We start from the raw sequence: 13,952 nt of genomic DNA, 5'->3' as shown, positions 1-13,952 counted from the left end.
TCCTCATAATGAACCTCTAAAAATAGACGGAGAAGGAAAATCCTCACGGATGTAAATGCTCAATCAACACAAGATAACAAGTCTGCAATGTGGACGGAGTATCACAGATAAACAAAAATTCTCACAAAAATCCTTCCTCAAGAAGGAGGACAGACCTTTAAACAAAGCACCAAACAATGATAAAAAGCATATATGAACATTAAGCCAAAAGCCCCAAAGGCAAGTGTTTAATACAATTAAAGAGGACGGATTGTCCTGAAATGTCAATAAAAAAAAAAAAAAAAAAAAAGAGAAAGGACGGATTGTTCTCAAAATAAATTACATAGACATTAATCTTTCTTTTGTTCAGCGACTTGGACATCCTTCGACGGGACGGACTCTCCATCTCCTTGAGCAGCGCCTTCGCCAAAGAGGTCCTTCGTATTTTCTGAGGCGACGGGGAGGGCAGAAGTCTGGGCTTGGTCCTCAAGTTTGACCATTGACAAATCCAGCTCTGGATAGGCATTCTTGACTTGACGGAGAGAATCATCGAAGCCTTGAAGGAAAGAATCTGACAGCTCGCCCAAGCAGGACTCTGAGCATCGGTACTCCTCGACGGCTACCTCTTTCACATGACGGATCTCTTCCTTGAGTTCTTTGATCTCCGCCTCCTTTTTCTCTATGACCGTCAGCGCAGAGGCCGTCTTCTCCTCCAGCTCCTTCCTTGCCTTCTCAGAAAGCTCCAGCTTCTTCTCCATCTTGGACCTCCATTTATGGAGTTGTCCGAGCTCTTCCTCCGTCTGCTCCGCCTTCGCGCGCACCCGGTCCAAGGTACTCTCACGGTTGAGACACCGGTCCAGTAGTCCCTTCATCATGACCAAGGACTGCGAATAGAAAAGAGACCGTCACATAATGTAAATAACAACGAAAGAGAAAAATAAACTTATTTGACGGACATAACCAACCTGAGCGACGGCAAAGAGGCCCGTCTCCCCCATGGCCTCCGTCGAATGGTTTCCAAGATCTTCATAGTCTTCCGCCGTGATGATGGACGACAGCTTCTCTAATGCATACTTGGAGTCGTCGCGGAGAAGGGAAGGAGGTCTCTCTTGCTTACCTTCTGGGGCCGTCATCAATCCTTTACCCGTCCCCTGCTTAGCTGGGGTGACGGTCTTGTTACCCTCAGCCATTAAACCGACCACAGGTTCAAGAGAGACCTTTGGTTGCTTAAATGGACGGTCGGATTTTGATGTCGGTTTCCTCTTAGGGGCTGAAGCCGACACCTTAGGTACCACCTCGCCGGATTCCCTCTTCTTGACGGCTTGGGATTTGATCAAAGCTCTCCTTTTTGCGTCTTCCATCTCTGCAAATAATGACGGATGAAATTAAAACTAAGTAAGGTCAGTTAAATGGCAAAGTAAAGTTGACGGGCTTACGTCTATGAACTCGTTCGTCGTATCTAATTGCCTCTTGGGTGGGCTCAGGACCGTCGCAGTACCAATGTATGGTCCTCGGGTTCACCAACTTAGCCCAAGTCCTTTCCTCCGGCGTAGTTTTCCTGCAAATCTTTTCAAGGAAACTAAACTCCTTAAGGCTGACTTGTGGGCGCCGTCTACCTGCAGAGAGAGACGATCAAGATATACACATAAAAATGGACGGATATGAAAAGCTTTACAAAATTAAGACTGATGCATACACGATTGATTTATCACTGCCCAAGTTGTGTCGACGGGCATGTACTCCGTCTCCCCTGGATGGCTCATCCATCTGTCACCCTCCAGGAAGAAGTAGCGACTCTTCCAGTCTCTATTTGAGTCCGGGGTCTCAAAGATCACCTTCAACAAGGGGCTCCGACTAGTAAAACTATACATCCCCCTTGATCCAGAAATCTCGTCTGGACGGTAACAGTGAAGAAATTCACGGACCGTCAGTTTCCTTTCCCCATCTGACATTGTACCGTAAAGAATCTCCATGGCTATGAAGACCCTCCAGGCGTTAGGGGATATCTGGGTGACGGACAACCCCAGATACTGTAAAAGTTCCCTATGAAGTGTAGAAAGCGGGAATCGAAGTCCTGCCTTCAACGCCTGCTCGTACACTCCGACACCGTCTACCCCTTCATAGTAACACTTCTCCGACGCGTATGGTAGACGGATGGAAACATAGTCAGGGATTTGGAAGTTGGTTCTGAAGGTGCTAAAGTGTTTCTCCCTGATGACGGATGTAAACCTATGCACCGTCCACTCTGGCAACATGATGAACTGCCTTAGTCCATCAGCACCTACAACGGACTCCAGTGCTTGATCCCCGTCGTCATCAGAACCCTCTATTTCAACTATCTCCACATCCTCATTTGTTGAGGATGAAGAGGAGGCAGACGGACTCCTATCTTCGCCGGGGCTCTCTTGGTCTTTATGACCGGACGGGTATACATCCTCGTATTCCGTCCCATCACGAACCACCGACTGGTTACTTGACGCACTAGACATTTCCTACAATTGACAATGAAACCTAAGACCGACGGGTTTGAAAGTGTTGACGGGTATGGAAAGCCTAACAACAATGCATGGACGGAAATGTAACTTGACTATAGTATATTAGAAGCACTTACCAAACTTAGCAGAGGAGAGGTGACGGTTGGTGTAATCAGTAGATGCTCGTCCTTGACGGATTACTCTGACAAGGTTGACGGCTTCGCTCTGACAAATGATTTCTGAGTGAAAATTGAAAAATGAGAGAGTGAGGCGCCTTATATATATGGGAGGTGCACGGAAGACGAAGCGACGCTTCGATCCTATACAACGACCATTCAGAGAGTGACACGTGGCATGCTTAATAAATGCTGACAACCTGTCAGTACGTACCAACAGATTTGTACCCGTCATGTAACCGTCAACTTGAGGAATCTTCCTATGACGGGTTGATCCATCTGGAACCGTCGTCCTATCTTGCATGAATCCGTCATAAAATGACCGTCATACCCATACGTAAGGATCGTCACCCCATTGATCCTTTGACCTAAAAGGTGACGGACCATTGGGGTGAAGGGGGCAACTGAAGATGGTAAAATATAGAGTTGATGGGCCTACCTTAATGGGCCTGACGGATCGGAACTGGTGGGCCTGTATAAAGATGATCCCCTGCACTTTGAAGGCCCATTGCTGACAGACGTAGTAAGGGCCCATGATCCGAGGTCCATATCGCCTAGAAAAGCCTTAAGAGCCAAAAATGGAAATCCTTGCTCACCACGCTCAGAGGAATTTGTATTAGAGTCCCACATTGAAAAGATTTGGAAACCAAGAAGAAAAGTCAACCCTTTGCCACTATAAAAAGCCTGCCACCCTCAGAAATCGAGGTACGCTTTAATGGACTCTGTCTAACGCTCTAAGTAAACAGAAGAAATCTAACTTGACCGTCGGAGAGCTTTTGGCCGGCACCACACCGGTGCTCTCTGAAGGACTTCTTTCGATTGCTTCTGTCGTGCAGGTTCGCTTCGAGTCGCGAGTACGGTGTGACCCACTGGTGACAATTTTCGACGCCATCAAACCTGATAAAATAAATTACCGTCAATTCATGTATAATTTAGGTGACGTGGTTGAGGGACAGATCAGGTCACTATCTTGAGACAATATGCGTTATCTATGAATTTATCTTATCTAATAAATAAATAATTTCTACACGTTGTCTCCAAGATACAACAGTCTAGTCACCTTACTGATTATCCTAACAAACTCACATCACTTGTGTAATATGAAGCACTCAAAAAAGTATTTTCTTTACCCAAAATATAGCATATAAAAAAATATAGTAATACGTACCTGAAAGATAAGAATTAACTTTCAAAAACGTTCCTTCTCATCAAAAAAAAAAAAAAAAAAAAAAAAAAAAAAAAAAAAAAAAAAAAAACCGTTAAAGGCTCCATATAAAAATGAATTAGTCTTTCCATGGATTTATATATATATATATATATATATATATATATATAACTCACGGGTAGTCTTTCCATTTGATACCAGATAAGGTGAATTTCAAAACTTAATTACATGAACTGTAAAAATGGCATGGCTATCATAATGTGCATTTATTAAAACATTTGACCAAAAGACAATTATGTATGGTCATTGACTCATTGCATAGCACATAAAATCCATTAAGTTGCTAGCCGTTTGTACAATATATACTCACTAGAATTGAGCAGCTTCTAATATAATTTCACACAAGAAAGACCTGTATCTATCCTATAACAACATTTATAGTCATTCAAATGCTAACATTATTCTTTCTAAAAAATAAGATGCTAACATTATATACAAAATAACTAAAAACAAAAAAAAAAACTCACTAATGAATACAAACATAAAGGCTTTAAATTTGTTAAAAAAGTAAATTGATTTCATCAATTCACTTAAATAAGCATTTAAACAATATTTAAAATAAATGATTAAATACAAATTACCCACATGTGGTTTGACTTGAATTTAAAATGCCTATCTGTGATTTAAAAGTTGTCATTTTGTCCACCTAAGCTTAGTTCCGTTAAGCTTTTGTAACCTGTCTCTAATTTTTCCGTTAAAAAACAATTTTTAACACAAAAATATTACGTAAAAAAGATCAAAAAGTTAAGGTTTGAAATTTTTGCAAAATGGATGAACATTACATAGAGCAAATTCTTCTATCCAATCCGGATTATTGTATATATTTGGAGGTAGTTTAATTAGTAGTAAGCGACCAATGTGAGAGCAAAACCAATTGGAATGCCACACCGAGGACAGTAATAATTAAAAATTCGACATAGTTGATTCTTATAGGTTAGGCTGTATAATATTGGAATATGAATCTCTTGAATTACCTCTGGCAAAAATTTCACCCAAGTATGTTTCCATTGAATCAGATTACCGTTCTTCTTTGTGTTGCCTTTGCAAGGTTTGAACCCTTATGCAATCATCCAAGAAAGAAAATAATATTTAACTTTGCTAAGTCTAGAGGTTTTCAATATATGATAATGCTTTCAGGAATACTGACAAAATTGGTTGGACTGTAATTTAAACTCGTGCAATGAGGAAGAGTAATCAAAATCACAGGGCAAATTCGATCCATCTTTCGTCATCACAAATTCGAAGGTAAATCGATGCTTATTGATTGCCCAAAACCATGTGATAGGAAGTTGGAAACCGTGGGGGCGATGGACATATAGGAAAAATATATTTGTACATTTTGTTTTGGTCATACTCTATCTGTAGAACATAGAAATTTAGGGCAGAGGGAGAGAGAGAGTGTGTTACAAACTCATGAGTAGTATTCACCCTTAAAAACTGGCTTGCAAAGAGAGAATGCCTAAGTGATTATAAATACATGGTTAAACTTATACTTAATTCATATGGGGACACTAGGATCATAACAGAGCGCTCAAAGTCTAATTTCAATGCTTAGCTTTTTGTGCATGGTTTACCTTAATTGTTTATCCATTTTGCAAAAATTCCAAATCCTAGCCTTTTGATGTTAATGTTTTTGTGTTAAAAATTATTTTTTAATGGAAAAGTTAGGGATGGGTTACGAAAGTCTAACAGAACTAAGTTCAGGTGGGCAAAGTAACAGCATTTAAACTATAGATAGATAACTTAAATTTGGGTCATACCACCAATGGGTAATCAATAATTAACCCTAAAATAAATTACAATAATTTATATAAAAATAATCCAACACAAGATATGATGCTCTTGCCAAGTTGACCACACCCCTACAAAGCTACAAAGAGGTTCCATGCCTTATCATCAGGTTTTTTATCTTTAGTTTTGACAAATTTATATTTTTAACTCTAATTTTTTTTTTCTATAGGGCAGAAAAAGATCTAATCACCTACGTACCGTTTACAAGTCACATGGGTTAATCATTAACCCTCAGGACATTTTTGGTAATGAATAGACATATAAGAGTAAGACCCATAAAACAACACAGATCATTGCCCCTAACCTGAAAGGTGAGACTCGCTGTCTTGTTTCCCTTTTCATTTGCCTCTTGCCTGTAGGTACAATTGAGTCAGCATGTTTTTGTTTTTATCACTAACATCTTACAAGTTCTAAATTGATACTTAATATATAAAAAATTGCAATAAAAATACCTAAATGAAATTATTTCGAAATTGACAAATTTAGATCCTTTTTTTCTATCCTCGCTACAACGTTTTCAAACAGATGACATATCATGTTAGATAACTAATATGGGTGATAGTTTGGCAACGTTTTCAGTCTGGCTTCATTTTTTTTCTTTTTTCTTTTTTTTCTTTTCCTCTCTATCTTTCCTGCTGGCTCTTCCTCTTCCTTGCCAGGCTGCCCTTCTATATGTGAATTTCCAATTACCAAATCATACAATATGCAGGCCTCCACTTCCTTCCCATATATATGTCTAATTGGAGTTGGGGTAAGGACTCAACTACATCAACCTTCTACCACGTTTTAAATCATCCTACTTTAAAATGTTTCACTTTAATTCTTATACTTCCAAAATTATTTTAGATAAAAATCCTAATCATAATCTGATAGATGGGTATAAAAATAAAAGGAAAATAGTGAAATAGCAAATAAATTTCATGCAATATCATCATCATCAAAGTGACCTCGGTTTGATAAGGACCTTGCTGAAGCATTTTAAAGTTTTAAGAACGATTTTAAAACAAATGTCAAAGCCCCAATATACAATTTAACTTTAAATAAGGAGCAAATCAGTACTATAATAATTCGGGGGCCATACGTCTGCCATTGTCATTCCGTTTCTTTCACTAGCAACCAAGCAGGTTGGGCACCATGTGGCAATCAAGGAAGCTAGTATGAAATCGACTCCCATGTTTGGTAGGGTGTTTTGAGCAATGGTTTTTCGTATTTAAACAACATTACATGTATTTTTACATTTTTTCCTCCACATATATTTCCAAAAAACACAAACAACATTATTAGAACAATATTACCAAACAGTCCCTAAATTATTAATTTATTGATATTTATATAATATAAAATAACTTAATAAATTAGAGGGTGTGATGCAGTGCAATTTTTATATTATAAAACTGCAAACTACACTGCATCATGCGGTGCAGTGCACTGTTACTTGCAGTGCAGTTTGGTTATAAAATTTTGCGGGCAGTTTTAGTTTTAGTGTTGTTTGGTGAACACCCCTAATACATGGGGTTAACTCTGGACAAGATAACATTCCATTTCACCATGGTACCACCCAATCAATAGAAATCAGATCAAAACTAAATTGTAGCTTACGATGCAAGCAGTTAAATTAAATTTTCAGGTAATCAATTAAGAATAAGACGCAGCCTTTGGTTTTCATAACTTAAATAGATAACAATTCCAGACTGTGCACAAATCAAGAAATTTATATCCCAACAAAAACTGTGTTTATAAAACTAAATACTCTTTCTTGCAGCCCCTCATGCATAATGACCCGCAGCTTACACCAAGTAAATAAATAGTGTAGAAAAAAACCCTAGATAAACTCTGACAATACCCAAACCGCAAAAAAAACACAACCCTCAAATAAGGAACAGGAACAACCGGAGTTCGACCAAATGTTGAAAAAGACTCCAACGACCATAGACCCACACCATCCAACCCATTGAACACAATCCAATGAATTTCAGCTGCGAAAAATACAAGGACATGGGTGGAAAAGCCAGCCACCAACCTCATCATATTTCCAGGGATATTCCATATTAGAAACACACCCTCTTTAAGCTGAAGAAGCAGGCTCCTCATCTTTCTTCTCTGTTTTTTCAGCATCACTCTTAGTTTCCTTCTCTGATCCAACAGGCACCTCTTCTTTTTCCTCAATTTTCTTTTCTTCAACACTCAACTTCTCAAGAATCTCAGCAGTTGCAGATGCATCTTTGTTTTCCTCTTTGTTCTTTTGAGATTCAGCTACTTCTTGAAACGTCTCCATGAAGGTTTTGTTATCTGATAAGGAAACAAAATATTAATAATCTCTATAAGAGAATAATTGCTTCAAAACAGATATATACTTTACTTTTGGTACAATAGCAAAGGACATCAACAATCAGACTACATAAAATCAAATCAAAATAGAGTAGAGCAACTTTAGAGTAACCCATTTTAACACAATAAATTTTAATATGAGAATGTTGCAGGACATTATAATTCAATACATCAAGTGAACCTTACCAGTTGACTCAAGCAGTTTTCTAGCAACAACAAAGTGAACACAAATAAAACACACACCATATTTCATAATCAATCCTCAAGACACATATAACAACACTTTCTGGAAGCTAGTAGCCCTAGGAATCTAAAGAGAAATGACCTCTGTTTTGTCAATTCAATAGAGAATCGAACTCAACATTATTCCCCCTTAAGTCCAAGAGGTATCATTAACATGCAACCAATAAGAACAAAAAAAAAAAGTTCAAAGACGCAAAGAAGCTCAAATTCCCATCATCTTCATTAGGAGATCCATTTTTTTCAAGGATGCTAAGAATTTCAAATTTCCTCATTCATTAGGAGTTTTCTTTTTTTCTTTTTTTGACTGGTAATTTACACAAGCACTTAATGGTTCTTGAGGCCATGACCTCACCCTAGAACTAACAAGGGGAAGAAGTGCCAGTTGAGCTAAAGCTCATTGGCTTCAATAGGCATTTCCAATTGATATTCTGCAATTATAATAGTAAGAGCAGGATTCATTCCTGCACAAATGCACAACATTTAAGTGAATTCAATGAATTCATTGGGTTTCATTGTCTCTTATTTCTTCATATACTCACATGCTTAATGAATTCTCCAATAAAGTGGGACTTTACTTTCATGATTTACAATGAGATTTTAAGTGAATTCAATGAATTCATTGGGTTTCATTGTCTCTTATTTCTTCATATACTCACATGCTTAATGAATTCTCCAATAAAGTGGGACTTTACTTTCATGATTTACAATGAGATTCTCGTTTCACTAATCAGTAGCATAGCTTTACATCATTCAGTCCTTATTTGGTCATGTTTAGCCAATAATATTGCCCTCCAAACTCGCTTTTGCCACTTCACCAGCATTATTTAAGAACACAACTTTCTAAACCCAACAATTATAAGTGCACAACTCGGTAGCAGACTTAAGAAATATATGTTCTATTATTGTAAAAACAAAAGGTAGTTATTCAGGCTGGAATAAAATAAAAGCACTAGAAGTTGATAACAAATTGAAATCTTTTTTTTAAAGATTTTTAAGTTAAAATTTGGGCAATTAAGTTGATAATCCCTAGCTTCTTACTGATTTTCAAGATTATTGCAACAGATATTATAATCCATGCGAAAATTCATCTAGCAGATATATAATAAAGATTAAATAACCCACAATGCCCAAAATTAATAAATGTAGCATCTGAAAGTTCATCTAGAATTCTAGATTTAATAATTAAATTCAAAAACACTAGGAGTAAATTAACAAATCAAAGAGGATATCAATTCCAAATCAGAAGAACACTCACTCTCAATGGAAGCAAATCTAATGCAGAAGAGCTCGTCCTTCAATTCACCATCGGCAAAATCGGTAGCATGCCACACACACGATTTCTCGTTGCCGGCGTGTTCCTGCACCGTCATCGTCGGTAGCACTGCAAAAATTTTCACACAGATCAGATTCCAAAACAACAAAAATAAAAGAAGATGCAATACCAAAAAGTAAGAAAGAAAGAAAGTAACATACAGAGATGGTTGGCGCAGATCTTAAGGGTTTTAGATTGTCTCATAACGAGGCGAACCTTGCCGGACTCTTTGTGCTTGAGAAACCTGACAGAACCAGCGCCTCTCTCTTTCCATTGGTTCCCATCTTTATCGAATCGATAAAGTTTAGCTTTGCTGCAAAATCAAAAAACCCTAGATTCAATCAGATCGCGATGAAAAAGAAAGGAAAACCCTAGGAAGAGAGAGAGGAAAGAGAAACGTACAGATCGAGAATGGAAGTTTCATCCTCCTCACCGGTGGTGACGGCGATCTCCTCGAGCTTAACGATCGGAGCAACCTGAGCTCCGGTGTCCTCGTCGTCGTTGGCTGGGGCTTCCCCTTCTTCTCTGTGCTCGTGCTCGGGTTCGGTGCTGGCCATAGCCTTTGGTTTCTGGCTTTGATGTTGTAGAGAATGATTCAAAAACAGCGAGGATTCACAATAAAGCTAAAGAGATTGGGGAATTGAGCTGCTGCAACGGGAAATGAGGGTTTTATAGTGTGAGAGAGAGACAGAGTGTTTTGTGCGTGTAAAATAGTATTGTGTTAAAATTAAAGCGTGAGGTTTACGCTTATAGTGGAAGCTGAGCTGAGCCGAGCCGATCAGAATATTCTCGTCTAGCTTGTTGAAAATTATAGTATTTTTATGACTTATGAGATTCAGCTTGAATCGGCTCCACTGAACTTAATTTTGGGTTTTTATTTGTTTATTTTAAGTTTTCTTCTTTTTACCATTCAATTAAAAAAAGACAAAACGGTCCAAAATTTGCTGACTCAACTCGACCTAACCTCAAAAATATCCAACTTGAACTGGAATTTTTTTACTTGAAGGAAAAAGGGGTTGACCCATGACTTGACCATTTTTTGGAAGTCAATCCGACCCAACCTGGCTAACCCATGACCTAACATGTTTTATTTATTTATTTTTGGGTAAAAATAAATAAATTAAGACTATGACGGCTGTTTCCCAACAACCCTAAACTAATTTGGCTCAAACTTCCAATTTATTTGTATTCTGGGTTGAGTTTAGTCCATAATGGGAGATCCCTAAAGTGATTTTTCCTTGAGTAAACCACTCTCAGTCTCACTTTTCTATTAAGCTATGTCGAACTAAGCTCAACCAAGAAGGGTTTCAAATAGCCGAGCTCCCCTTGAATGTCCAAGCATGAATTCTGTCCCCAAAACTATGTTCTTGCCTTACTCTCATGTACCACTCTCCCAATTTTTGTTCCAACCCCTTTTTCCTATACTCCTCTATCTATTTATACCCTTTTTTGAATGGGGTAGTCATGATGAAGGAATCTCTCATGTGTCAATGGATCCCTTCACCCACAGGACATGAGTGGCTCCCTCAGTCTGGGCTATTGTTCCCCCGTATCAAGTCTCGTGTCAGAGAGGAGGGACCCTCCCTCTGCAATCGAGGTGACCCTCTAGTAACTTGCACTTGATGCTAGATCCCGTGTTTGGTTGGCGGATTCTCCCAAGGCACTATCCCTTTTCCTCGGCACATTCACTTGTGAATATGTATGCCAAGGCGTTCTATTCTCGGATCCTCCCTTTAACTTTCGATCATCATGGACCATTATCGAGTCGAGGTCATCACGGACAAGGCCTATATTAATCTGGATACGGGCCTATAATTCTCGACACCCTACAATATAGCCCTCACGATCCCAACTTCAAACCTTGGAGGTGGGATCGTGGTCACATCTTCGGCACATTAGAGAACGTGTTCACGTGATGTAACTATCACGTCTCAGGGACACCAAGCGTTAGGCCATAAATGTGCCGGATTTGACAACCCAATTTTCCAACACGTGCTTGGCCAACTGTTGCGATCAAAGGCCCTGGTCCTCTATCCATTAGGCTTCTGAGGCACGCAGAGATCAAGGGGCGACATGGGCAATAATTTTTCCCACCCACGCATTTAATTATCTCCCTATAAATACCTCCCATGGTTCTCAAATTTCATTTCTTCTGCTTTTTCTCAAATTTTAATTTAGAACTCTCCTTTTCCAAGCCTTCCTCTCAAACCTTCCTCTTCCCAACAATGCCCCCTCTTCCTATAAGTATCGTCTCCTTCACTCTAGTTTTTCCTCCACCTCTTACTACAATTTATTTCTCCTTTCCCTTTTTTTCGATGGGGTTCGCCAAGCTAGTAAAAAATGATGCCACCGTAGAGACTTTTAAGATCAAGTACCATATCCCTTAGGACAAACTCATTGAGTACTATACCTAGGGGAATATAGAGGACCAAAGGGTGTCTAGGGTGATCTTCATCCCTTTAATGGCCGTAATAGATGGGGGTGTTAGGTTTCCTTTAGATCCTCCCTTGCTTAGCACTCTTAGGTTCTATGGGCTTAGCCCCGACCAATGTCACCCAATTTTTTATAGGATAATCAATTGTGTCAGTAGGTTGAACATGCTATTCAGCTTAAGGCTTACCCAATATGACGTAAACTTTTTGTATAGTTACTGCGATAGCCTCAGCAAAGGCTATTACTTCAAGGTTAGGAATAGCTGAGTTAGGCTTATTTCTTACCTCCCTGATTCCAACAAGAATTCCCAAGGGGGAGTTATAAAAGTAGGAGGGAACTAGCTTGGTAATGAGCTTACATGTTCGACCTCCTCGAGGAAGGCAGGTCGGTGATCCGAGGAAGCTTTGCCATCTATACACAAGCATCTATTTACATATGTAGTCGTACACTTGTTACATTTAATAACTCTTTCTTCTCAGTTGTAATGCTTCAAATTCTCAGTATGCAAAGCCAAACATTGGCTTAGTCGAGGTTCATGACTTAAACAGACTTCTCCAGTCGGAGATCTTCATCCACTCTGACAGGCAACTCTGAGCATCCCACCTAATCCTCGAATATACTCCCTCCTATTCTGGCTTCTAAGATCCCAGGGACGTACTCCGAGACAAACACCCTTTGCTGACCTACATCAATGTTCGCCTAACGGGATTTTTGTTGAAATCATCACAAAATAAAGCTCGAAAAAAGGTCTCACATAGAAGAAAGGAGACATCTCTAGAACCCTTCTCAGATGGTTCGACTAATCTAGTTTTCTAGGCCAAGCTCTGACACTTAGTCGTGACCCCACAAGGAGAAGGAGAGAGAGAAAAGGAAGGAGAAGAAGAAGAAGCCGAAAAGAGAGGAGAGGAAGAAGAACACGAAGTTGAGATAATAGAGATGGTTCAACAATGCGATCTCTAGCTATCTGAATTTGTTCTTGCACCTCGTGTTCCTGTGGGGCAAACTTAGGTAACCCCTCTTTAACCTCCTATAACCACTGCATCTACCACTCACAGGCAGAAGTGGGCAAGGGTGTCTAAAGACTCAGGTGGCCAGTCAAAGATCTTAGCCTCTAGCCAAGCTCCCTTGGCCACAATTATTGCACCAAAGGCCACTCCCATTCGGCCAGTTTCACCTCATTGTGAGAGACCTCGAAAGTGCCTCTCAAAAAAAAGAGAGATTGATTTTGTGTGCTTTTTAGGGCACCTTTCTTTTTGGGTAAGTGGTGTGGAGTCGCCACTTTTTTTATACAAAAAAAATAAGAAAAACTAAATATAAAAATACATGTCTGAATTTTTCATTGAAAAAAAAATACATTTGATAAATTGAAAATTACATGGCTTTGAGTCCTAGTTACAATCTACCAAATAATTACATGGCTTTGAGTCCTAGATACAAACTACCCAAAATAAAAAGTAAAGACAAGGCTTAGATCTACTTATCCAAAGACCTAAATTCAGAGGTTAGGTTACGGAATGGGAAGGTGTTAGGCACCCATTCTGCTCAGACAGAGTCTGGTCTTCTAGACTCTTATAACCTGTATACTCCTTTTATGCATGAGATGAATGATATGGTATATATGACAAAAACTAAATCAAACAAGTTAATTTATGAATGGATCCTCTTTTTTTTTTTTTAAATGTAGATATTTTGTTGTGAGTAAAAATTTATTTTGATTTATAAAAAAATCAAAACTGTTTTTAAGAAATTAAAAAAAAAAAAATAGTTTTAACTTTGCAAAAGATCAAATTTGTGTTGTGATGATAAAAAAAAAAAAGTTTTTTTGATAACAAAAAAGAGTCAGATCTGTTTTATATGTTCAAAAATATGGAAAAGATTTTTTTATGAAGAGAATTTCATTCATAAATAAATTTATGCAACCTGGACTAAACAAAACAAACAACTAACACAACAATACATGATCTCTTTCTTTATTTCAAAATCTGCATGCA

At 38.6% G+C, this 13,952-nt stretch overlaps 2 protein-coding genes across 2 annotated transcripts; both read right to left on the bottom strand.

Annotated features, from left to right (window-relative positions):
* Nucleotides 1–302: 302 nt before the first annotated feature.
* Nucleotides 303–1,588, bottom strand: LOC126714191 (uncharacterized). The gene is made up of 3 exons (XM_050414227.1): nucleotides 1,416–1,588; nucleotides 945–1,342; nucleotides 303–863 (listed from the first exon to the last, which is right to left on the bottom strand). The coding sequence occupies exons 2-3, from the start codon at nucleotides 1,338–1,340 to the stop codon at nucleotides 330–332; spliced, it is 930 nt and encodes a 309-aa protein (XP_050270184.1). The 5' UTR covers nucleotides 1,341–1,342; nucleotides 1,416–1,588; the 3' UTR covers nucleotides 303–329.
* Nucleotides 1,589–7,280: 5,692 nt separating this feature from the next.
* Nucleotides 7,281–10,237, bottom strand: LOC126689143 (ran-binding protein 1 homolog a-like). The gene is made up of 4 exons (XM_050384198.1): nucleotides 9,931–10,237; nucleotides 9,690–9,841; nucleotides 9,472–9,597; nucleotides 7,281–7,934 (listed from the first exon to the last, which is right to left on the bottom strand). The coding sequence occupies exons 1-4, from the start codon at nucleotides 10,083–10,085 to the stop codon at nucleotides 7,711–7,713; spliced, it is 657 nt and encodes a 218-aa protein (XP_050240155.1). The 5' UTR covers nucleotides 10,086–10,237; the 3' UTR covers nucleotides 7,281–7,710.
* Nucleotides 10,238–13,952: the final 3,715 nt, after the last annotated feature.

This window comes from Quercus robur, chromosome 1 (assembly GCF_932294415.1).
Source record: "Quercus robur chromosome 1, dhQueRobu3.1, whole genome shotgun sequence".
NCBI lineage: Eukaryota > Viridiplantae > Streptophyta > Magnoliopsida > Fagales > Fagaceae > Quercus > Quercus robur.
The sequence above is the reverse complement of the archived record's forward strand: the minus strand, read 5'-3'. Positions and strand labels throughout refer to the sequence as shown.